This window comes from Hippoglossus hippoglossus, chromosome 21 (assembly GCF_009819705.1).
Source record: "Hippoglossus hippoglossus isolate fHipHip1 chromosome 21, fHipHip1.pri, whole genome shotgun sequence".
In the NCBI taxonomy this organism is placed as follows: Eukaryota; Metazoa; Chordata; class Actinopteri; order Pleuronectiformes; family Pleuronectidae; genus Hippoglossus; species Hippoglossus hippoglossus.
The window spans coordinates 20,861,228-20,886,550 of NC_047171.1; the positions used below are offsets into that span (position 1 = coordinate 20,861,228).

Sequence of the window (25,323 nt, forward strand, 5' to 3'; positions counted from 1 at the left end):
TTGACTTCCCCTTCTGTGAAAACCTCAGCACATGTTGCAATTTCCTTTTATGGGATCTTTTGTAAGTCTGTCGGTGTCTTAATGTGTTGAGCAATAACTCGGAGGAGAGCTGCCTGGATCCTGTGGTTCATATAATTCACACCATACACACACATTTACAGCCTTTACAGTTACTGTCAGTTCATACGAAAGAGCTGTTGTTTATCATCTTCTCTGTTTCTAACTGTGTTCTGTCAGATTCATCCATTCTGGCACATGTTTATTCCGGAGTGTGGAGTTATTACTCACCTCATATTTCTGCTTTATATTCATTGGGCTCCATTTTTAACTCTGTGATCTTGAGACCTCTTGTGGCTGCACACAGACGCAACTCGAAACACTAGAATATCAGATACCATCACTAAGGCCCAGCACCATCCTGAGATTCAATCAAGCTGCACCAAATTTAACTCACTCATAGATATCAGTTCTCTTAATGTGGCTGGGTTTTTGTTTTCCATCAAGAACCATCAATTATTCTTTTAAAAAATCAACAAAAATGTTGCAAAACGCCCTATTTCACAATATTAAAGGCCACCTCATGGGGGCAGGCTTTCATATCCAATGCTGCAGGCTGTGCAGTGTGATGCAGTGTGTCCCTGTGGCCCAGTTTCTCCAAGCTGGATCATCTCCCTCTTGACCAGTGAGTTATTTAATTATTTCTATCTCTCTATTGGTAACTTACAAATGTTCCAGCTCCGCAGGTAGAAACACCTGTGTGTGTATTTACTGTTTTGTTGTGAACTATTATTTTGAAATGAGATGCAGCATCTGTCAGAGGCGACACATTTAAATCAAGTCCTTATTGTTTGATTATAAAGCAATATTGTGTGTTTACACAGGGTAAATAAAGGCTCACTCACCGATGCTGCAAACCATAACTGCAAATTGTTGAATATAAACATAACCAATGTGATTATTTCAAAGAAAAGGGTGAGATGTTGTTAAAAAAAGTGTGTTAAGAAGTTATTCCAGTGTATTAAGTATTCAGCTTCAATTTATATTATTACAGAAGCAAGAAGATTGTCAAATGAAGTCAATTGAGGTCACATTTATTTCAAAATAACGTGTTGATCTGTGTGCTTTAGAATATTAGGAAAGAAAAAACAACACATGTATGGATAAAAAGAAAGTCATGACATGAAAAATGCAGAAGAAACAGAAGAGAAGAAAAATTTACGAGATGAAATAATCGCCGATATGAAAGGAGTCGTAAGATAGAATCAGGCCGAATTAATACAAAGATTTAAAAAGGTTTGATTTTAGATACTAAATGATCAATCAATCAATCAATCAAATTTTATTTGTATAGCCTATATTCACAAATCACAATTTGTCTCATAGGGCTTTAACAAGGTGTGACATCCTCTGCCCTTAACCCTCAACAAGAGTAAGGAAAAACTACTAAAAAAAACATTTTAACAGGGTAAAAAGAACGTAGAAACCTCAGAGAGAGCCACATGTGAGGGATCCCTCTCCCAGGACGGACAGAAGTGCAATAGATGTCAAGTGTAAAGGAGAACTTCAGCAAGATAAGAGTATTTGTAGCATTGATTGGAAATAACAGTTTGTAGCATAACTGAAGGTCAATGAATTGATGGATTATTGTCAGTAATCATCGAGTATCTGAGGAGAAATACTATATATCAAGCAGTCCTGCTGCAATCATAGTCTATGGTCAGCAGCCACCACGATCATGATCCACCATCAAGATCGGATGCCACTATAGTTCACAGTCATTGTCCACTGCCGCCATTAGGATCCACCATCAGCTGCCACCTCGATCGTGGTTCACCACCAGTATCAGATGCCAACACGATACAGGATCCGCCATACAGGATCCACCATTACGATCACGATCTCTGATACGCGATCCACCATCATAATCCACGATGTGGATCTGCGGACGATAAGGCAAAGGGACTCCGGGGAAGAAGTCAAGTCAGTAATATGTATTGATGATATATTAATTTCTTTGATGTGATAAGGATGGAGAAGAGGAAGGAGAAGCTTGAAAGAGAAGCTCTGTGTGTCATGTGTCCCCCGACATTCTAGACCTATAGCAGCATAACTAAGAGCAGGTCTAAGACAAGACTGGACCGGCTCTAACTATAAGCTTTATCAAAAAGGAAGGTTTTGAGCCTACTCTTAAACGTACAGATGGTGTCTGCCTCCTGAACTGAAAGTGGGAGATGATTCATTAGGAGAGGAGCTTGATAGCTGAAAGCTCTGGCTCCTACTCTACTTTTAGAGACTTTAGGGACGACAAGTAAGCCTGAATTCTGGGAGGGCAGTGCTCTAGTGGGTTGATAAGGTACTAACAGCTCTTTAAGATATAATGGTGCCATATTGTTAAGGGCCTTGAAGGTGAGGAGGAGAATTTTAAATTCTATTCTAGATTTAACCGGAAGCCAGTGTAGTGAAGCTAATACAGGAGAAATGTGGTCTCTTTTCTTTGTTCTTGTCAGGACACGTGCTGCAGCATTTCGGACAAGCTGCAGAGTCTTTAACGACTTACTGCTGTTGCCTGATAATAAGGAATTACAATAATCAAGTCTGGATGTAACAAAGGCGTGGACTAGTTTTTCTGCATCTTTTTGAAAAGAGACAAGTCTGATTTTTGAGATGTTACACAAGTGGAAGAAGGCGGTCCTAGAAATTTGTTTTAAGTGAGAATTAAAGGACAAATCAGGATCGAAGATCACTCCCAAGTTCCTGACTGTTTCATTGGAAGCAAGGGCAATGTCGTCTAGCGCACCTATATCATTAGATAATGTATCTCTAAGGTGTTTAGGGCCAAGTATTAGAACCTCTGTTTTATCTGAGTTTAATAAGAGAAAATTGCGGGTCATCCAGGTTTTTATGTCCTTGAGACATGCTTGGAGTTTAATTAATTGATGACATTGTTCAGGTTTTATTGACAAGTATAACTGGGTGTCATCCGCATAGCAGTGGAAATTTACCGAGTATGTCCTGATAATGTTTCCTAGTGGAAGCATATATAATGAGAATAAAATTGGGCCGAGCACAGAGCCCTGTGGAACACTGTGGTTAACTTTGGTGCGCACAGATGACTCATCATTAATTTGCATGAATTGGAATCGATCTGAAAAATATGATTTAAACCAGTTCAGGGCGGTTCCTTTAATGCTAATTAACTGTTCTAATCTCTGTAATAAAATGTGATGGTCAATTGTGTCGAATGCTGCCCTGAGATCTAACAGAACGAGGACAGACACAAATCCCTGATCTGAAGCTATTAGAAGGTCATTAGTGACTTTTGCCAAGGCTGTCTCCGTGCTGTGATTAGCTCTAAACCCCCGACTGAAAGTCTTCATATACATTACTTTCCTGGAGAAACTCACACAGCTGATTGGCTACAACTTTTTCAAGGATTTTAGACAGGAAGGGGAGGTTGGATATCGTTCTGTAATTGGCTAAAACCTCCGGGTCTCGGGTGTATTTTTTGAGAAGGGGTTTGATTACAGCTAGACTGTGGCACATATCCTGATGATAATGACAGATTGATTGTGTTCAGTAACATACTATCAATTAGGGGCAGAATTTCTTGAAGTAATTTAGTAGGAATGGGATCTAAGATACAAGTTGTTGGTTTAGAACATGAGATTATTTTTGTCAGGTGATCAGAGAGATGCTGTCTAAATAATTGGTAGGATTCTCAGCCGTTTCTGAGATTTCTGTTCTTGGGAGGGTATTTGTGCCAATTGAGGGCAGGAGATGTTTGATTGTATTTCTAATAGTTAGAATTTTATCATTAAAGAAGGTCATAAAGATATTGCTATTTAGGGATCGAGGAATACTGGGTTCGGTGGAGGTGTGACTCTCTGTCAGCCTGGCTACACTGCTGTTTTTATTTTCTTCTATTAATTTGGAGTAGTAGGCAGCTCTTGCTTTGTGGAGGGGCCTTCTTATATGCTTTAACACTATTTTTCCAGGCCAGGAGATATTCAACACAGTTGCTGGAGCGCCACTTCCTTTCTAGTTGTCTTGGAATTATACCACAGAGCTAATTTACTATGTTTTACACGTAGTCTAATGTTAATCGTAATGATTTTACAGAGCTATCGACGAGATGGTCAATCTCAGTGGAGCTAGGGCTTTTAAAGAATTTGTTGGTTATATCGACGGGTAATACAGGTTTAAATGGCATCTAGAAAAGGAGTTTTTTATTAGTGGCATATATTCTGATAATGAAAGGTTATTAAATTATGGTCTGATAGAATTGGATTACGTGGAAGTACTTTTAGATGTTCAATTTTCACACCATATGATAATACAAGGTCAAGTGTGTGGTTACAACAATGAGTAGGTTGGTGTACACACTGACTGAAACCAATTGAGTCTAGAACTGAAATAAATGCTACGCTAAGGCTATCATTATTATTGTCAACATGAATATTAAAGTCACCGACAATAATAATTGTATCTGTCTTTAGGACTAGGTTTGATAAATAGAAGAATAAGCCCCAGGAGCACGGTAAAGTACAGCAAATATGATTGGCTGTTGGTGTTTCTTGGATGGGTGTGGAAGACTAAGAACAAGACTTTCAAATGAGTTGTAGCTTAGTTTAGGTTTAGGATTAATTGATAGACTGGAGTTAAAAATAGCAGCAACTCCACCTCCAAATTCTCGGATGATCACGGCCACTTGGTGGAGACACTGAGGCAGGTAGGCCACAAGGTCTCTCTCTCTCTCTCTCTCTCTCTCTCTCTCTCTCTCTCTCTCTCTCTCTCTCTCTCTCAGTTTATTAAAGCAGCAGCTCTTCATGACTCAGTGTCTCAGTGTGTGTGTGTGTGTGATGGGGGATTTGACTCTGGACGGGATGGATGTCATGTGAAAGTAAGTTCTCATTTTAATCCGACACACAATCTATCACTGATACTTTCAGAAGATTAAAAGGAACCATAGCAATGTCAAAAATAAAAATGTTTTACAGGACAATGTAAAATTGTAGGAGAAAGTGAAAGTTCAGTCACTCATTTCCTATAGAAATAATAAACAGCACCATAAATACAATAAGCACTTCACAAAATATGATATAAATAATCATATGGGTAAAATATATAATTAATGACTATAAAGTAATTGTGCATTTACTGTTGATCGTTATTTCTATAGTGTTTTATCACAAAGACACTACGTTCACACCCATGAGGAGGTGAGATAAGAAAAGATCAGATAAGAAAAGATCAGAAAAGATAAGATAAGATAAGATAAGATAAGATAAGATAAGATAAGATAAGATAAGACAAGATAAGATAAAATAACATATGACAAGATAAGATAAGTCCTTCATCGCTCCCACCCAAATTTACCGTATTACAGGGGCAAAGAGAAATACACACTCAGTAAAGGTAAAAAAATATATAAACACAAGGAACAATAAAAAATTGAAATATGTACATTGTAAATAAAATAAACACAGCGTAGAAAGATAGAAAGTGATTGTTGCACAGTTGAATTAGTTTAAAACCTGAGTGAGGTACAAGTGGTCAACTGGGAGCAGTGTGAGGTGTATAGGTTGTACAACACACACACAGCTCCTTTTTGTTTGAGCTCTTTTTGCTGAGATGCAAATTGAACACGTTGACACCGTCTTGACAGATTTTTGTCTTCAGACGGCCTCATGTCATCATGTGTCTGCTTCAGTGACTCAACAGCTCACACTGTGGTTTGACAGCTGTGATGATGCGAAACAGAAAAACGTGATCAGTGGCTGAAGTCGACAGAGCAAGCAGCTACTCAGGAGAGCGCATAGGCTTCCTCTACCAAGGCCAATCAGTGGTAAATCAAACTGTACCAAATACCACACACTCATGGATATCAGTCCTCTAAACATGCCTGATTTATTTAATCAAGATCCTGGAAATCTGTGAAAAAAACATGCTATCTTGCAATTTCTTTATCATGTAATGGGGCATTTTTAAAGATTTTTGTGACTTCTGTACCTTTCTAGTTTATTGCCATTCTAGTTTATATATTATTCATAATTTATTTTAAAGTGGTTTTGTTCCCTAACCCTAACCGAATCAATTCAACTATATTTGTATTGCACCAAATTATAACCTACATTATCTCAAGGCACTTTAATGTCGTGACCTTGCGAAAATATAGAGAAACCAAACATTTTCCCACAAAATTAACTCCAATCTCTTCCATTAAAATCCATCAGAGTTTACTAAGACCACCTCCCTATTAGTTGTAATCGATAAACAAAAGTGTCACACACTCAACTACAAATCCTGGCTGTAAGTCGGTGTTACGGATTTGTATCCATGTCTGTTCTCCTGTGTCCCCATGTGCCTTGTTACCCTCTTTTCCTGCAGCAATGAGCTCTACACCGTGACTGTGGACTGCCGGGCGGGACAAGTGTGGGTCTGTATGTTGTGTGTATGTGTATGTGTGTTTTCAAATGTGCATGTGTCAGCAGAAGCAGGACTGCGGCACGCTCCCAGTGAAAAGGAAGGGGGAGGGGAGGGGCATTGCTGGATGATGTTTGGCCCGGCAGCTGGGAGCTGCTCCATGCTTTTGTTCCTCGCTGACCCCACTGACCTGGCACTCGCCCTGATGTCACACACACACACTTTCACGCACCTGCACAGTCTGACACACACACACACACTTATGAAGCAAGACACACACACACACGCACACACACACACACACACACACACACTGTTCAATAGGCCAGGCCCTGTGGGGACGATCTATCATGACCTAATAAGGGAGCTGTGAATTTGTGTGTGTGTGTGTGTGTGTGTGTGTGTGTGTGTGTGTGTGTGTGTGTGTGTGTGTGTGTGTGTGTGTGGCTGCATGCACTCTTGACAGTAGAACTATGATTGTAAAATTCTCATGAAAACTCCCACATTTCTGCTGACCATTTCCTGTCGTTGTCTTTCCGGCATAAACCTCTGTAAATCATCGTGCTCCAGGAAGCAAGATGCTGTATAAGTCATAGCAAAGTGTTTGATTTTGTTATTTCACCTGAAGCACCCTTCAACCTTCAATGGCGTGCGTTGTGTCGTGTGTCATTGTGCTGGTAGAAGTTTGTGCGTCTAGACTGATGCAGTAATTTCCCGGCAAATAATTAAAAGCGATGATTTTCTGAACCAATTGAATGAATTATCAAAGTCTGACAGAATATTATTGGGCCCCTTAAAGGAAAAAAATATTTCGAAAATAACGTTGTGAGATTTCTCCCAATAAAGTTGTACATTCATGAGAAAATTCATTATTTTATGCTACGTGTTGTTTTAGAGGGAGAAAATCGATGACCAGTCTGTTGCCTGCGTTAAAATGAGGAATGTGGAGCATCTTGTTAAGTTGTACTTTATTACAGGTGTCATAGGTAATAAAATACTTTTCAGACTTTGGAAAGATTATCCAAGAAACTGAGTTGATTCTGAAAAAAGAAACACAAAGACTTTAAGGAAGTTGCCTCTTTTGTGAAGGACATGTTTGGTATTGGTCGGTTACAATGGTGTGATATACAAAGATGTTTTGTAGTTTCTCAAGAAACAATGAGACTGGTTCAAGATTTTAGATCCAGAAGGATTTGAACTACGGCGAGCACAGGTTCTCCTTCCTAAAATAAATATTTTTATATTAATATTATACAACTTTATTCTCGAAATATTACATTATTTTGAAATCTCTGAATCATTGTTGTTTCTGCATACTCGTTAATCAAAATAAAAGATACAAAAAGGTATTAAAATGACCAAATGGGTTTTATTCCTGTCAAGTAAATAAAAGAGACAGTGGAGCCAGGGGTGAAGTTACGTCATCAGTGTGCGCCTGAACACACCCTACTGTGCATTCGATAAGGACGGACTGATGATAAAAATGACCCTCAGTTGAAACATTTGTACTTAAAACTACGATTCCAAACATGCTGAGCAGGTTGGTTTTATTGGCCTGCATGTGGTAAATCCCAGCAATGTGTCCGGCTGCTGAATCACTCTATCTTCATTACGCCAAACATGAGCCTGGGTGAACAGCAGGTGGTGTGTGTATGTGTGTGTGTGTGTGTTTTCATGATGCCTCCTTGCCTCCTTAGGTGACCCGGAGGGCATTGGGCCTAAGGCCAACCTTTTGTGCCTTCAAAGTCTGATGACCCTGTCCCATCCCCCTCGACACACACACACACACACACACACACACACACACACACACACACACACACACACACACACACACACACACACACACATACACACACACGCACACACACCATGTGGCCTGGCCCTGTTTATTTGGCTTCCCTCTTCATAGGTATAGGAGCATGTGTGGGGGCTGTTAGAATAGCATTATGTCTGTAAAGTGTGTGTGGATGATACCAGCTGGACAACTGCTTCTTCTCCCTGTATCCACCTCTCAGGCGTTATTAAGGGAGCTGCAGTAATCCCTGCTGCCTGGATCGGTGTTTACGCTCTGGGCCTCGGCTCCTGCTGTTCCTTTACCGGCACACGTTCACCCCTCTGTGTGGATTATCTTATCATACATACACTTTCTTCCATCCTGTTCCTCTTTCTTCTTTTGTCACTCAGTAACACTGGACGTTCAATGTGATCAAACACGTTATCTTCTGGAGGGGACTGCTGTGAAACATATACGTTTTTGGGTGGAGGTTGGTTTTGTCATAGACTGTTATTCGATCTGTGGTGCCCCAGTATGGTGCTAAATGAGGGCTTAGTTAAATTAATAAGCAGGGAAGACACAAAGATTCAGATATTAGACACACACACAGAATACAGCTGCAGAAAAAGATACACTATACTTTACATTGTTATTTCTATTCTTCATGTTGATGTATGTACAACCTGTCTGAGGACTTTCTATGTGCACATCATATGTTCTTCCACATACTTAGTATCTTAGTTTGTTGTACAAAATACATTAAACAATCATTTTCATAAAATAAGTTATTGATTATATTTAGCACTGTTTGCACCAATTGTGCAAACAATTGTGCAATAGGCTGCTCACAGACAAGTTTTGTAATATTATACATATCCCAGCCTCATTTGTCTTCCTTTTCTGTATTTATTGTTTCAGTTTAAAAGCCATGTAGCATGTCTTAAAATCTTGTGGTTGTAACTCACACACTGTGCTCCTAAATGACAATTATCTGCTCCCTGATCCAGATCCACACCAAAATTTGATAGGTTCTTACCTGGCACATAATTTGATGATAACCCATCTAGTAGTATTTATGTAATCCTGCTAAGTAACACACAAACAAAAGAAAAATATGAACTTGTTGGCAGGTCAGATCAAAGTAAGATCTTGCAGTTACTATGGGAAATTACTTCATAGTAATGTAATAGTAAAGTTCCCTTTACAACTCCCTCATTTAATGAAGACATAGATGGTTCTGGATTATTCGGTTGGATTATATAGAAAATATATGGATCTGTTTTTGCTAAATATTTCTATTGCATAGATGCACTGGTCAAACGTTCATGGCTGTGATCACTCTGTTAGATAAGGTTGTGTATCCATATGTTTCCTCTTATGTTTGAGGTAGAAATGCAGCACAGGTCAAACAGAACTACTCAGATTTATCTTGTGTAAACAGCAGTCTCCCAGCGGCGTGCTGCACTTTGCTGCGTTGGAGAGGCTCGGTGCGGCGCGGGCAGGCGGCGGGAGCAGGACACCTGTTCATCCTGCGATTAGAAGCAGATGGTCCACATGGCTCCTGCTCCCCGAGGGAAAAACCTGTCAGCTGAGCCCCAATTAAGGAGTCACTGCAAGTCAGGGGGGTGCGGGGGCAGGGGTGGATGATGGAGGAAAATCAACACTGAAGTGACTGTAATGTTATAAATTAACTGTTTGACTGACAACATTGTTTTATCATTCTAATACTGATACATTGTTGGTTTGTAACTTAGTGCTCACCCACAGAGGAACAATGAAAACTACATTCATGACAAGATACAGATGTACATGCACCTTCCTCAATATTGTAATTGAATCTTTGAGCAGTTTATATTCCTATAGGTTTTAATACGTTTTTGTATTTTGGATAAAGGCAGCAGCACAAAAAGAAGCCGTGAAGCATCAGTCTCAAATATCAGTAATGTTCACATGCTTCAAACTATTTGCATGCCACACTGTGCCTGGAGAGCAGACCACAGCAGGAATGATAATAACCGTGAATCACGCTGCAGGCGTGTTTAGTGAAATAACTTAGAACTAGTCTTTCCAACTGGTTGAGGCCGAACACACACTGTGTTCAATAGAGGTGACTTTGCATGAGCAATATCAATGACATTTACTAGAATAACTTAAAATAACCAATGTTATACATTTGCATGTTCCAGAGGATGCATGGATGCTTTTTAACCGTATAATTTGGGGGATATTTTGTTGCCTTTATTTACACTGTAAATCTGTCATGTAAAATGTAGAAGTCAGGTTAAGAGTGTAGAGGGAAGACTCAATCCTCAATATATTGGGGCCCACTTTACCAGGTGATCTGGGGCCCCTGTTTACTCTCTTGTTTGAAGAAGATTTTTCTGACATCCTTTTCTTTTCATCAGCAAGAGGAGTTAAAACACATCAGCGGGTCTGAAGATTCTTTAATGTTTGCAGTTTGTTTAGGTAACACATGCAAAGGCCTGCTGCCCATTATATCACCTGTTTGCCAGGCTGGCATTAAGCCATCCGTACCGGTGGCCTCAGATGTTTCAATCGGTTGTGTGTTTAATTACAGTAGTAAAAAATCAAATGCAGACATGATTTCAGACACATAAATATCTTGTGTTACGGTCGGCTTGTGGTTCACTCAAAACTTAAGGCTTCGTTCTTTGTATCATGTGATGTTATGGCACATCACTATCACTTGTATCACCTGAGCGCGACTGTACAGACTCTGGCTCCTAAAGTGCAGGATGGCAGCATTCAGATATTTTGGCTTCATTTTGACACATAGTCCATCTTAATATGATATCTATTTGATAATCTGAGTTTCTGTGTGGATATTTATGAGTTTGGTTGGTTAAAGTTGTTGTTTTTTTTCAGCCAAATAAAGGAATGAAGGCAGAAAACAGGAGTTCCAGAATGGTGGTAAAAATGGCAGATAAAACTGAAAAGAACAGAAACAGAATGGGCTGAGATATGAAACACTGAGACACTGAAAAAGTGTTCAGGTTTAATTAATACCCCAAACTAGAATCACTAATAAACAATGATGGAAAAAAGCATAGTTGAATCATGACTTTATGGAAATATTGGTTTATCCACCACTTTGGACCAACAGGGCAATGTCCTTAATCTCAATAACGGATGGATCGCTGTGATACTTTGTTCAGACTTTCACGGTTCCCAGAGGATGAATCCTACTGACTTTGGTGGTTATCTGAATTCACCTTTCCGGAATCTATTGAAATATGATATTTAGTGTCCAGACAACCATCTCACCTTTATTAAAGTAGCAATATGATTTACTTGATTTTATTGCGTTTGTGCTTCTCGCTAATTTTGAATGCATAATTAGACATGGATTAAATTGATTTTGACAGGTTATTTTGGTTTATAATCATAATTTTCTGAACTCTCCTCTAAGGAAGAGTAAATCTTTTTTGTTTCACTGACGTTGTTGAAAAAATTACGTCCTTCTCTCTGAAAGTTAAATCGCCTTGTAACTGGATCTGTTAAAGTCCAGCTTGATAGGCAGCCAGTCTTTGTTTCTAATTTACTCTGAGCCTAAAATTAAAACCCCTCATCACATTCGGAGGTCTTTGAAAAGGTGCCGCCATTTTATCAGGGCCATGTCCGAACAATAAAGCCCTACTCTTGCTTTCTGTCTGTTCCTACTCTTCTCCTTTTCTGCTGCTTGTTAGTTTGAAGGCTTTTTTGCTTCACAGCTTCTCTCCACCTGCTAACTTTCTGTAAGACACACACACACACACACACACACACACACACACACACACACACACACACACACACACACACACACACACACACACACACACACACACACACACACACACAGGCAATTGCACTTCTAACACCCATTTTGGGAGCACACACTACTTTTAACATAATTTGTCTCATTGTCTGAGTCAAACCAATCCCCCACCCATGAAACAAAGAGGTCGAAGGCGGCAGCCGTCCCCAGTGAGCCAGGTGTTCCGCATGGCTCAATTCTGGGTCCTGTGGGGTTTTTTTTTACTCGCTCTTTCTCCTCATGTATCTGTATTTGTGTGTGTGTGTGTGTGTGTGTGTGTGTGTGTGTGTGTGTGTGTGTGTGTGTGTGTGTGTGTGTGTGTGTGTGTGTGTGTGTGGTGTGTGCAAGGGCACACGTGCACAAGCGTGTGTGTGTGTGTGTTTGGGTGTGTGTAATGGCCCTGAGCATGGTGTGTCTGTGTGCAGCTGCCCGCCGAGGACCCTCCTTTGTGTCCCGCTCCTCACCATTGTCAGCTCACGCCTTCTCGTCCATTCATGGCTCAAGCCGGCGGATGGGCTGGTGGTGTGTGTGTGTGTGTGTGTGTGTGTGTGTGTGTGTGTGTGTGTGTGTGTGTGTGTGTGTGTGTGTGTCTGTGTGTGTGTATCTGTGAGGTTTCGGGTGGGGGGTGGAGAGGGTGGAGTTATCCTAGTTTATCTTAAAGTCCATTTTCATTGGTGGAGAGTTGGCTGACTGCTGTGTGTACAGACTGAGCTTTGGTGAACACAGGAAAGTGAGACGTGTGTGTTTGTGGTCAGATTCCTGCCTTGTTATTGGTCAGAGGGCCGCCTCGGTGAGAGGAGGGGATGGTAGATGCCTCACACTCCATCTGTTGTCATTCACACTGTGAAACCTGCAGCTTCAGGACACTGCACTCTGCTTCTCAACCAAAAAGAAGAACTTGGAGGCTGATCTCTTAGGATTGCTGCTACACTAAAAAAACCCAGTTGGATTGACAGCTTTACTTTTTTCCAGTTCTCTGGTGGATACTGAAATTTCACTGTTTTGCATTAAAAAGGAATTTTGTTGCACATGCAGACGATTTTATCATCACCAACTCTGGAAAGTTGCTTCTTCAGAGTTAACATTTCAGGGGAGGCAATTGTAAGAGTTTTTTAAAAACCTTTTTGCTGACTCACTGTTTCACCAGCTGTGTGGTAAGTTTTATTTATTTTATTTTTGTGTGTGTTTGCCTTGGGTGAGCCTGAATTTTGCATGTTGAATGATACTGAAAGCTCTGCTGTTATGCTTAGTCATGGATTGCAGCATTTTTCGATTGATTGCTTGATTATAGTTTTTATCATAAAATCTCCATGACCACAACTACCAAAAATATATTGTCTATAAACAGCGATCAGCAACATTATCATGGCTTTGTTGAGGCCGATCAATGTGTTTATATGGCTGGTTTGGAAATAATTACTCAGAGCTATCTATAACTTTTACAAAATATTTTGTGTTTAAAGTCAAACTTGATCAGACATAATATTAAAAACTTGATTTGGCTGATCAGTGATATCAATCATTTTAACAGCAGCAACAGCCTATATGTGCAGTGGTGAATAATTGTGTCCATCATGTATGGAGAAAGGCCTCATCTAGAAAGAGTTACCCAGACAAAACAAAACCTTTATAATAGTTTGTTTTGTCTCAAATCTGTTTTACGAGTTAAAAACTGCAAATCATTTTTTAAAAACCAAACTAAATTGTTTAATTAATGGACAGACAATGCTTACTATTTCATTTCCATTTCAGTGGGATTTTGATTATAAAGTGAAATTGAAAGCTTGGTGTCTTTTGGGTTGTTCCACAACATAAGGAACAGTTTGATTCTCACTCAAATGAAATGAATCCCTCAATTAGAGAATAGTGTAATTAACGGTTGCTATTTGCTCATGTATTATTGGATGTGGCTGTGACGTGTCTGATCCCGGGTTTCGTTATTAACATGGAGGTGACTCAGCCAACTGAGAGTCTGCACAGCTCAGGAGGTGAAAGTGAGAGCGATACCCTCAACCCCCTACCTCAAAGTCTCACATGACAGACAGTGTTGATATGTGACGCTGAGGACGAATATGGACACCACCAGTTGCAGGGCAGCAGTAGGAGAGGGAGAGAGGGAGGAGGGGGAGGAGGATGCTTTCACGGGGGTCCCCTGTGGCTTCAGCAGGCATCTGTTGCCCCTGTTGCCCATATATATATATATATATATATATATATATATATATATATATATATATATAAATATACAACCCCACCCTCTACACCCCCTTTGTCCCCCCTCCCAGTCGGTCACCGGTGTGGCAGACTGGTTCACCACTGGGCTCAGCCATCCGGTGGCCCTCAGGGACCGGTGTTCCCTCGGTCTGGCCTCGGGGGAGCTCATCCCTCCTTAACCCTGGATCGTGACACGCACAGAGGGGGACAGTGCAGAGGCAGTGCAGGCAGGCTGGGTCACTGAGGTCGAGGCCGCATCTGCTCTCTGTGGAAGGACTCACACCTCCCTCTAAACATATACATTATTTGAGAGATGACTTATTCTTTCTCTGTTATACATTTGGAATTAAAAAGCCTGGACAGTGGTTCAGTTTACAGTCTCACAAAAGCATTGTCCTTCATTGTTTTTGTTGTGTTGATATATAATCCCCATAATAATAAAGAGAAATTAAAAACAAATGTTGCACTATAAATTATAAGCCATAAATCTGAATTAATTCATAGCAGATTAAAATAGTTATAAAGTTTTTCAAATATATCTTGTTTTTCAGAAAAGCTGTTGCCTGTATGAGGCTGAAGGCAATACATGCAACTGTATTTTAAGTAATTGTTATTATTATTATTATTAATTTATTATAATTAAAAACAAACATTTTTGGATACAGAAAATCTTTATTCAGCTATTTTTAATATAGTATGTTGACATGATAGAAAAAACCATGATGCTGATCATTCATGTGATCACTTTTTGTTTTGATGTGCAGAGAACACTGTTAACTAGTGACTGGAGTCCTGTAGTATTTTATATTGAAATATCAATAGGGTGTGTCATTTTCCACAATATCATTTTGATATTTTGGAAAAGCAGAATCATGTTGTTAAAAACATCTTAAAGGTAAATCTTCCTGCACATACCTTATTATATATACATTTATTTAAGTAGCAGATGTTATTGGTGCTGAACATTTTTACTCTGCAGCACATTAAACTAGGTCTAAGCAGAAGAAATCTGTTTTCTGTATTTTATAAAGTTCATTGAGCTTAACATTGATGTATTAATACACTATTGTCAAGATATTTCTGTAGTAATGATGGTTTAGCAATAAAAGGCAAAACATATTTGAAATTAAATATTTTGGGATTGTATTATGAGAATTTGGATCTTTATCGAGTGTATCCTCAACTCATGAACATAAACCATCACAGTGTCAGAATTGAAATATTTCCATATTTAAACAATGAATGTCTAGTGACTGAACATTTATCTATATCAGCAAATATTAGACTAAAGCTAATTCTGACACTTAGACACTTATGGATATATTTTAGACTTAAGTGAGTCCACTTTTTCTAGATATTTGGGATTCTTTCAGATTTTATATAGTTTTTTCGTACCTTGCTCACATTATACTTATCTCTAAAATTCATGGTTAGTTTCTAAAATAAAAGGCTGTAAATTCAGGCCACAATGAACAGACCCAGAAAGTAGCTGAGTGCCTCTGATTGGGTGATTTACACTTGCTGTGTGTCTGTCATATTTCTGCTGACTCCTCCGAGATTCTGTCTGACGACCTGTGACTGAGGCTGGTGTGACTGCTGAATTATCAGGCATCATGTGAATGAGTGTGTGCATATGTGTGTATGTGTATGTGTGTGCGTGTGTGAGTGTGAGTGTTGGTGGGGGTGAAGGGGACTAATTCCCCCCCCCAGTCTCCGTCTGTGCACGCTGCTCAGGCCGAGAGAACAATGCTCCCGTCACAGGAGGACAGATTGGGTGGCAGCTGCATTGTTGAAGGACGGCAAGCCAGACACACTTCTTTCCCCCACCCCCTGACACACACACACACACACACACACACACTCTCACTCCTTCCTTTTGTGCCTCTTTTGTTGTTGGCGAACTAAATTATTCCAGCTCTCTTGTGGCATTCAGGGTGACAAACAGCGGCGCGGCAGCTTAGACACGAGGAGTCGGGACATAAAGAGGCCCCTGCTCTGTGGCACTTTAGCTCCACATCCAAGAAACTTCTCTCTACATGTCTCTGAAATATAACCACACATAGAGTCTGATGGATAAAAATAAGTCTGCGGTGAATCATTTTTAAGAATTCAAACTAAATATGTGCCATTTACTTTTTTATTCCATTCAAGTGAAAAAGTGAGAAACAAAGCACTACTAATTGGAGCAATTCCAGTGTTAGTGCTCGGGCCCTAAAAATGTTTCGTTAAAGGCAGATGTTTTGTTTCTCTGAGGCCCAAAGTGTAGAAAACAGACTTGGAAACAATCGAGGTTTCAAGGTTATTTATTGTCAAAGCTTGACCGAAGTTTAGGGCTAACCCTAACCCGAGTTCAGACAGGCAGAGCAGGGAGCTGGTGGAGGAATCCAAACCAGGTAAATGTCATGGCAATCAACAAGGGATGAGTGGATGGTGAATGTGACACCCGTGCTCAAAAATTGTGGAAAATGTTCCACAATTTAAAAACTCTTCATTCTTCAAACAACACACGAAACACATTCGCTCTTTCTTGCCATAGGTGCCATTCCCCTCTTGCTCGGAGTCCGCCCACCTGATAAAAAAAGGAAAATGATTTTATTTAGGGGGAATCACAGAGAAAGCACCTCGGACCGTCCTATTGGCTGAGTTGTGAAGTCATGGTTCCATCTCTGGTGTGTTCATGTGCTGTAACGTCAGAAAAAAAAAAGACTCTGTAAAAAACATATAATTTAAATAACACCTCTCTGCAATATTTGCATAATAAGAAAATGATCAGGTGTTACAGTCAAAACTTATGCACATTACTCATAAAAATGTCACTGTTGGTTGAAACGTGATGTTAGGTGCTTTTGGGAGATGAACATTGCAAAGGTGACATTTGACAATTTCATACTAAAAGCTACTATCTACAGCTGATTGCAAAAGTATGTTACTTGGTTTATAAGCAATTACATCATCGGCTTTGCCACTCGTGTAAAAATATTTTCGCCAACTTCCGAGAAAGTGTTCTTGTCAATTTTCCCACAATCATCACAATCATCGGGGCTTGTGACCACGGTGGCTGCTCTTCAGTGAAGTCCTGTGGATCCACTTTATTTCCTTCTGCTTCACTCAAATTGGGATGATTTTCCATATAAACAGCAGTAAAACTGAGCCTGAGATATTTCCACTTTATGTGAAGCAGCATCGCAGATAAAGATCGTATGATACTTTCCCTGTGTGTACTTTCCCTGTATTTGTGGGCAGGAACAAAGTTGTTAACAGCTGAGACATTTCAAAATCATTTTGTCACAGTCCTGGGAGCGGTTTGATGCTGTGAAAGTCCCTTTGAGGTTATTTCCAGTCAAGCAGACCCACAGCCTCTCTGTCCACATCATACCAGTGATCTCAGGTGATTTATCGACTCTAGGTATCACACAACTGATCCTTCACTGCCAGTTGATTTCTGCAAAGCCCTCTTTGTGCAAAAAAAGCAAGAATAGGCGACTGAAAGAATGAGCACATTGTTCATATTTTAGATAATCTGCGACACAATGAACAAAAGGCCTTATCTTGTACTTAGGGGGAAATTATGCATCAAACAAACAAAACTGAAACTAGATCTGATTATAAAGAACGCTTAAAGGAACCCTTTGTAAAGTAAGGTTATTTTGTGTTTTAATGTGTGTGTGTGTGTGTGTGTGTGTGTGTGTGTGTGTGTGTGTGTGTGTGTGTGTGTGTGTGTGTGTGTGTGTGTGTGTGTGTGTGTCCTTAATACTGTGGCAATGTGCAAGCAAAGGAACACATGTTGTTTTTTTAAGGGGTAACTGAGCAATTGCCCACAGCAGCAGATCGCTCTTTGTTTCAGCCGCTGCTTGGATCCCCGCGGGGGCGGCATGTCAGACTCTGTGGAGAAAAAGGACCTAAAAGATCATTACAGCTTCATTCACTTTCACACTGAAGTGGAAACCACCCCTTATGTTTAAAGTTGGAAGCTTAATGTCTTATGAGTGAAATTTACTGTTAGTATGTGAATTTGAGATGGTTAACTTTCAGTCCTGAAGTTTGATATTAGTTCAAACTGCATTGCACTTTTCTGTTTTTGCACACTGCTTCACTCTGCATCATTTCACTCTGATCTAAAAATGTGCTTGTAACTAGAATGACCTCCGCAAAGGGCCCAACAGTCCCTTAAATTAAATTAAATCAAGTTTCACCAAATTTGATTACCTACAGATATCAGCTCCCTAAATATACATGCATTATTCATGCATCCTTCCACAAGGTTTTGTGGTAATCTCTCCAGTAGTTTTGGTGTAATTCTGCTAAATAACAAACACACCAATCCCCACTTCCTGTACCATAGATATGGGGCATTTCTTTTTTATTCTTTGAGAATTATATGTTAATCTTGATGGAAAATCTTATTTCGGTGATATCTATGAAAATGTGAAATTCGGTGCAGCTTGACTGAATTTAAAGGGACAGTACGCTCTCTACTGAGTGCCATTCCAGGTTTTAAATGTTATTTCCACAAAAATATGTCTTATATTGAGGCAAATGCACAGTGTTCCTGTCTCTGGACGACACATGTCCTCATGTCTATCTGCATGTGGCATCTGTGGCATCATTCGTATATATAGCATCAGTGATACCTTATCTCCTTGTAATATTGTAAAAGTTACACTATGACTGTGTAGATTCAAGGAGGGATTGTTTGGAAAAGACTCCAGACTCAAGTTCTCACATCTTAGCCACTGAAAAACCTTTAAACACTTTGTTAGTTTCTGCAATCAGAAGCATTTTTTTGAAAGAATAACTACATCCTCAAATTCTGTTAGGACCCTCCCTTCACGCACATTTAAAAATAAACAAGTAATATGTCACACTTTAGTAACTGCCTTTATACCGTGCATACAACTATAACTTTTGTACAGCTTCTCTCATATCTTGGTGCCACCATGTGTGCACACCAAAACAACTTTGTCTGCTTGTCTTATTTGCTTCCATTGACCAAACTACACATAGTTTTTACTCTAAATATTACTGCTCACAATAACATCAGCGTAATGCTTCGTGTTTGAAATTGCAGGACTCAAGACCTGAAGGTTTTTAAGCACTTTGTCAAAGCCTCCTGTTAGATTATTCAGCGATAACCCAGGAAGAGGCTGAATCGTGCTCTTTCTCTGTCAGCACAATGGGTTCGTAACTCGCACTAAAATAAAAAGAATCGGATATAGTTTGTGATTCTGTTGTTTTAAATTGCAGCCGTGTGCATGTATCTTCACTCATGTGTTCATCATGAATGAGCGATGGGTTGTGTTTTGACGTGGAGCCAGTACACTGCAAGGTTGGGAATGTTTTTGTATATTAGACAACACCAGGTGCCAAACCATAATCATAGTCTCCCTTCCCGTCACACAAGCTAGACGACACTTGATCTTTTAGATTTTACTGATGAGCATGTCACTAATGATAACCTTGGGCAAGGCAACATCATTGTGTTCTCACACAACTGCAAGAACATGCACAGTGTGACAATGTAAAGAATCCAGACATCATTGTGCATTATTTGATTACATTAAGAAAATACTTTATTCTTGGTGTTAGTGTTATTCACTGACTGATGCATTATTGGCTGTAGTTTCCAGTAATTATGTGAATGTCAGTGAGGAGGTATGTAATCCATTGTCTCAGGTCTGAGCTTCTAAAATGCAAATCAATAGAAGTGGAGCAGCAGGCAGGGTGGCAGTAGACTTAATTAAATTTACTTATGCATCCATGTGGGACTTGGTGTGAGTAAGTGTTCTTGTTATGTCAGTTGTGTGGTTAGATCTTAATATGCAAACTATATGGGTGGAGCTAGATCATGGTGAATCCTGGGTGCAGGGAAAAGATGCAGCTAAAGGCTTTGTCCTTGTTAGAAGAAGAAGTGGTTATCTGTAGGTGTTTTGCAGAACAACCAGAGCAGAGTAATTTGATCTTTAAACTTGATGGGCAGCTTTTCTTGCATACTTTCACTTGAATGCAGTTCTCCGTAACTTAACCATCCCCTCTTGTGTCTCCCTCAAGCTTCACTCCCAGGGAACTGTTAACCATCGGCAGTAACGGTGGGGTCGCTTAGGTGCCCGGGAGGTCACGGAGGGCGTGGAGCTGGATGCATGAGACGGCTTCATGGGCCTGAAGGACCATCTGGAGGATGGGACAGGCCACATCCTCAGCCTGGAGCTGGATCTGGACTACCTCCATGTGGAAGGTGCTGAGCGTCAGGGGAGTCTGAGCACTGCAACCGATGCAGGGAATGTAGGAATCTCGCAGGTCAGAGCTGGTGCCCCACGTAACAACAGTATTGGTAGTAGTGGTAATAGTTTTAGTACTCACTCAAGCTATAGCAGCAGCAGTAGTTGCAGTAATTTATCAGAGGAGAGTGCAGTATCCGACAGTGAAGATGAGCGAATCCAGAATCGGTCAGAGTTTCAAAATCCTCATCGAGATCAGCCTCACCAACACCACCAAGAGTCCTCCTCTGCCTGTCAGCCGGTCAGGCTGGACCTGACACAGCCAGAAACAGCAGCTCCGACCGACCCTGTCACTGACTGCCGCACCAAGGTGGAGTTTGCTCTCAAGCTAGGTTATTCTGAGGAGCTGGTGCTGCTGGTGCTGAGGAAACTGGGCACAGACGCACTCATCAATGACATCCTGGGAGAGCTGGTCAAACTGGGAACCAAGACAGAGATGGAGCAGCAAGGAGGTGCGACTGTTTACCAGTCTCCCTCCACCTCTTTATCATCCTCTTTGGCCTCCTCCTCCTCCTTCAGCTCCTCTCTGGACTCCTGTCGGCTGCTGTGTGCGTCCCAGCTGCTGGAGGACAAAGATAACCTTCGGCCTGTTGTGGTGGATGGGAGCAACGTAGCCATGAGGTGAGGAAGAGAAGCTTTTTGAAGTTTGGGAAATTTCACACAATGACTCCAATGATCCATTTACCCATTCAAAAATTAGATAATTATATAATATTATTCACCAACATGACCAATTTAAAACAAAATATATAAAAAAATTCAATTAATATAATTAAACAAAGCCATTGTCGGCAACAAAGCGACAGTCTCCAAGTTAGCAACCATATTTTTGTCTTTGATCCCCACTGACACATGTAAAGCGTCCTTGGGTCTCTTGAAAGGCACAATATAAATTAAAGTTATTATTTGTATTATTATATGTTCTCTATTACGTCTCCATCAAGTCTTAAACTTGTCTCCTTTAAAGTATTTGTGTGAGCAATGAAGAAAGATGGGGTCACACCCACTGGCGTCACATGGAACTTATTGTTATCTTAGAGTTTCACTGTAAACATCACACAGATGTTAAGGGAGAAAATATTTTATCTGTGAAACTGTCTCAAAAATGTCTTAACAAATTGAGAATTAATCCAAAACGCTTGTAACATTATGAGCTTTCGATCCAAGTTTCTGTACCATGAAGTAATGATATTTTCCCCAAAAAAATGTCTCTTTGTTTACCTTTATTTTACTGAATTTGCCTTTAACATGTTTTATCTGCTCTTGCAGTCACGGAAATAAGGAAGTGTTCTCGTGTCAAGGCATCCAGCTGGCTGTTGATTGGTTCTTAGAACGAGGTCACCGTGACATCACTGTTTTTGTTCCTGCCTGGAGAAAAGAGCAGTCGCGGCCCGATGCTCTCATCACAGGTAACTTTCAATTTTTAGAAAGAAAATGTGCTTTGGAGGGATTTTTTATCTTCTTTGATACAATTTACCATCACCCCCTCTCTTTCTTCAGACCAGGAGATCTTGAGGCGACTAGAGAAAGAGAAGATCCTGGTCTTCACTCCATCTCGACGTGTGCAGGGACGTCGTGTAGTTTGCTACGACGACCGCTTCATCGTCAAACTGGCCTACGAGTCCGACGGCATCATTGTCTCTAATGACAACTACCGCGACCTTGCCAATGAGAAGCCAGAGTGGAAGAAATTCATCGATGAGCGTCTGCTGATGTACTCCTTTGTAAATGACAAGTAAGAAACTCACAAATGCTTTGACTTTAAAAGCTTTAGTTTATTTCCAAGGAAAAATTTCATCCAGTTTGTGTCCGAACACTAAAATGCACTTTTACAATCCATTGTTGCAGACAATATTTTTCACAATGCCTTTTTGCAGGGCAATTATCTGAGAATGCCTTATTTACTTATCAGACACTTTCATTTCCTCATCACTGATTACTTCTCTTCCTTTTTGCTCCAATGAGTCCCCTCTTTACAATCTACATTTTTGTTCTTTTGCTCAAACCACCAAGCGTTGGTATTCACTTGTCATTTGAATACACTGTAAAAGCGACCAGGCACAGGCAATGTATTGTGATCTTAAAAATGTAACACAGGCATCCGTAGGGTTAGGGTTCCTCACTGCAGAATATCCATGGTGCAGTCTCTGTTGCTGCTGTCACAGTCAATGAATCCTCAGTGATGCATGATCAAAAATGTGGGGTTGTGTTTTTAGATTCATGCCACCAGATGACCCACTAGGACGTCATGGACCCAGTCTGGACAACTTTCTAAGGAAGAGGCCTGTTATTCAAAGGAAGCAGCCGTGCCCTTATGGTAAAATATCCATTCATGTACCAAAACACCTCTAGAATTAATAAGCCCTAAGTACACTCAGTATTTTTATACTAGAGATAAAGAAAGAAAGAAATACTTTCTACAAAGATGTAAAAAAAAAATATTCCAGTACATTAATCATAACTCTTTTTGTTTCTTCTTGTAGGGAAGAAGTGCACATATGGCCACAAGTGCAAGTTTTACCATCCTGAAAGAGGCAGCCAGCCCCAGCGTGCCGTGGCTGATGAGCTCCGAGCCAGTGCCAAAATTTCATCAGCCACTTCCAGAGGCCTGCTGGAAGACACCCTGATGATAAAGAGCCAAAGTCCTGGTCAAGGTCACAGAATGGCTGAGGCCGAGCCAAGTCAGGGCACTCCAAAGAAACAACCAAACCCCAGCCCCCGAAGCTCCTTCAGTGACCTCCTGGAAGACAGGCTTCAGGTTCAGTCCAAAGTGGAAGGACAGAAGGGAAGCAGCAGCAGCAGCAGCAGCAATAGTTGTAGCATCAAATTTTTAGGGTATCCTGCTCCAGGGGCACCTCCTTCATCAGGAAACCTGGACAAATGGGAATACCCTGGGGGAAGTTCCAGGTTTGCTGGAGCCTCGGGACCAAGTCAGGCCGACACTTACCACAGATGTCAGTCTCCAGAGGTAGGCTACAGCTCTCTGGTAAAGGCATATTCAAGCCTCAATCTGGTTATGCCACAAAGTCATGAATGCTTCTTCCCAGCTGATCTGCGAGCAGGCTTGCTGTCAGATTGTAGCAGTGAAGGCAGCGTCAGCTCGGACTCCTTCTCCCCTGATCCCTTATTAGATGATGGCCCCAAGTGCCACCATCACCACCACCATCCTCATCACCATCATCACTGCTCTGGCCAGTACACCCGTCCTACAAGTCGTGTCCCACCTGGATTGGGCCATCGTGCTCCTCATGGCTATCCCATTCCTCTAGCATTGCAAAGACAGCGTGATTTTGGCTGGGAAGACCCTTCATCTTCTGTTACGTGTCACGCATCTCCACATCCTTTCAAAAGCCCATCGGCCTATGTTGCACCCCACCTTCAGTATTCGTCACCGAGCTGTTTTCCAGGGGAATTCCCAGCTAGTCCACGATGCCCACCCCAGACCTCGCCTGCCCACTCCCACTCTCAGAGCTCCTCCCTTGGCCGAAATCTGATGGGCTCCCTTTGGCAGGATGGTGGGTTCCCAGACTCCCGAGTGTACGAAGGGTCACCACTTCATTCCCGACGAAACTACACTTCACTAAACCAACAACCACTGCCGCACATAAACTGGGAGCCCCAATACCAGCAGTCGCCCAAGTCCTGCTATGATCTGTTTGCCTTGCAGAGCAGGGGGAGGGAAGCTCATTCATCGCCCCATGGCCTCTCAACATCGAGTCTTCCACCGCTCCCGCAGCTGCCCCTCACATCCATCTCTCCCCACAAAAGCGACCTGCCCCCAGTGTCCCAGCACCAGGATCCCCCAACCCTGGGTCGATACCAGGATCTGAGAGAGAGGATGTTTGTTAACTTGTGTTGCATCTTCCCTCCAGATTTAGTGAGAATGGTGATGACAAGAAACCCTCATGTGATGGATGCTCAGGAGCTCGCAGCTGCAATTTTGATGGAGAAAATGCAAATCTAGCAAAGAGGATTAGATTACAGCTTCGTCCTAACTGAAGTCTCTTCTGCAGAGTCATCCACTGCAATTATCTTAATTATTTAAGTCAGGTTGGACACACACAAGCCAAAACCATAAGATATAAGGCTCCCTAAGCCGGTGATGCTTATGGACAGCTTATTTGCACTGCAGGAAAGTTGTGTCATTAATTTTGATGGTGTTTTTGTAAAGGGAAATCCCCGAAATTGCCATATTTTTCTATATGTCGAATTCCAGCACTTAAGACACCAGTGTGCTTAGGGAGGCTTTTTAATGTGTAAGGGTGACAGTGTTGTTCATTTTGAATTAATTTATTTGTTATATTTTAAGTTATTTACATATTTTAAATTTATTATGTTTTTGGCACTTTTTGTTAACGTTATTTTATTTGGGGGGGGGGGGGCAATCATATCAGGGTATAAGTACTGTTCAAATTCGTCCATGAGATCTGTGAGAGATTCTCCACTCACTGAGACGACAACAACATCGATTGTCATCGCCTCATCGCCAATAACTTCCCACTGTATTTTTCTACTGTGACAGGTGACAGATCAGCTGCTCTGGTGATGTTTTGTGGATTTCCCCCCACAGGGAAGTGAAACTTTGCAGCACCCACAAAAAGAAGAGAGCTGAAAGTCCGGTCGAAAAACCCTGAGCCGTTGTTCTCTTTTGAATTGTTTCCTCTGTTAGAGTTTAGCTCTGTCAGCTGACTTCACAGCTCATCAGCTTTCATTGCGGATTTTTTTTCAATAACCAGCCCTCTGTTCTTTTCCCATTCTTTAAATGAAGTCATATCAAAGTGACTGTCAAAAGCCTGGTCACCAGAAATGTTTAGATG

General features: G+C 41.0%; 1 protein-coding gene across 2 annotated transcripts in view; it reads left to right on the plus strand.

Annotated features, from left to right (window-relative positions):
• The window catches only part of LOC117754605 (probable ribonuclease ZC3H12C), an 89,193-nt gene extending 63,925 nt beyond the window's left edge, over window positions 1-25,268 (plus strand). Inside the window, exons 2-6 of one of the 2 annotated variants that reach the window (XM_034573603.1) lie at window positions 20,280-21,127; window positions 21,776-21,915; window positions 22,007-22,241; window positions 22,723-22,823; window positions 22,990-25,268. In XM_034573603.1, coding sequence (XP_034429494.1) covers window positions 20,382-21,127; window positions 21,776-21,915; window positions 22,007-22,241; window positions 22,723-22,823; window positions 22,990-24,470 — 2,703 coding nt within the window. In that variant the 5' untranslated portion in view covers window positions 20,280-20,381 and the 3' untranslated portion in view covers window positions 24,471-25,268. Of the gene's footprint in view, window positions 1-20,115; window positions 21,128-21,775; window positions 21,916-22,006; window positions 22,242-22,722; window positions 22,824-22,989 lie in introns of those variants that run through there. The other variant, XM_034573604.1, reaches the window with a different exon arrangement.
• Window positions 25,269-25,323: the final 55 nt, after the last annotated feature.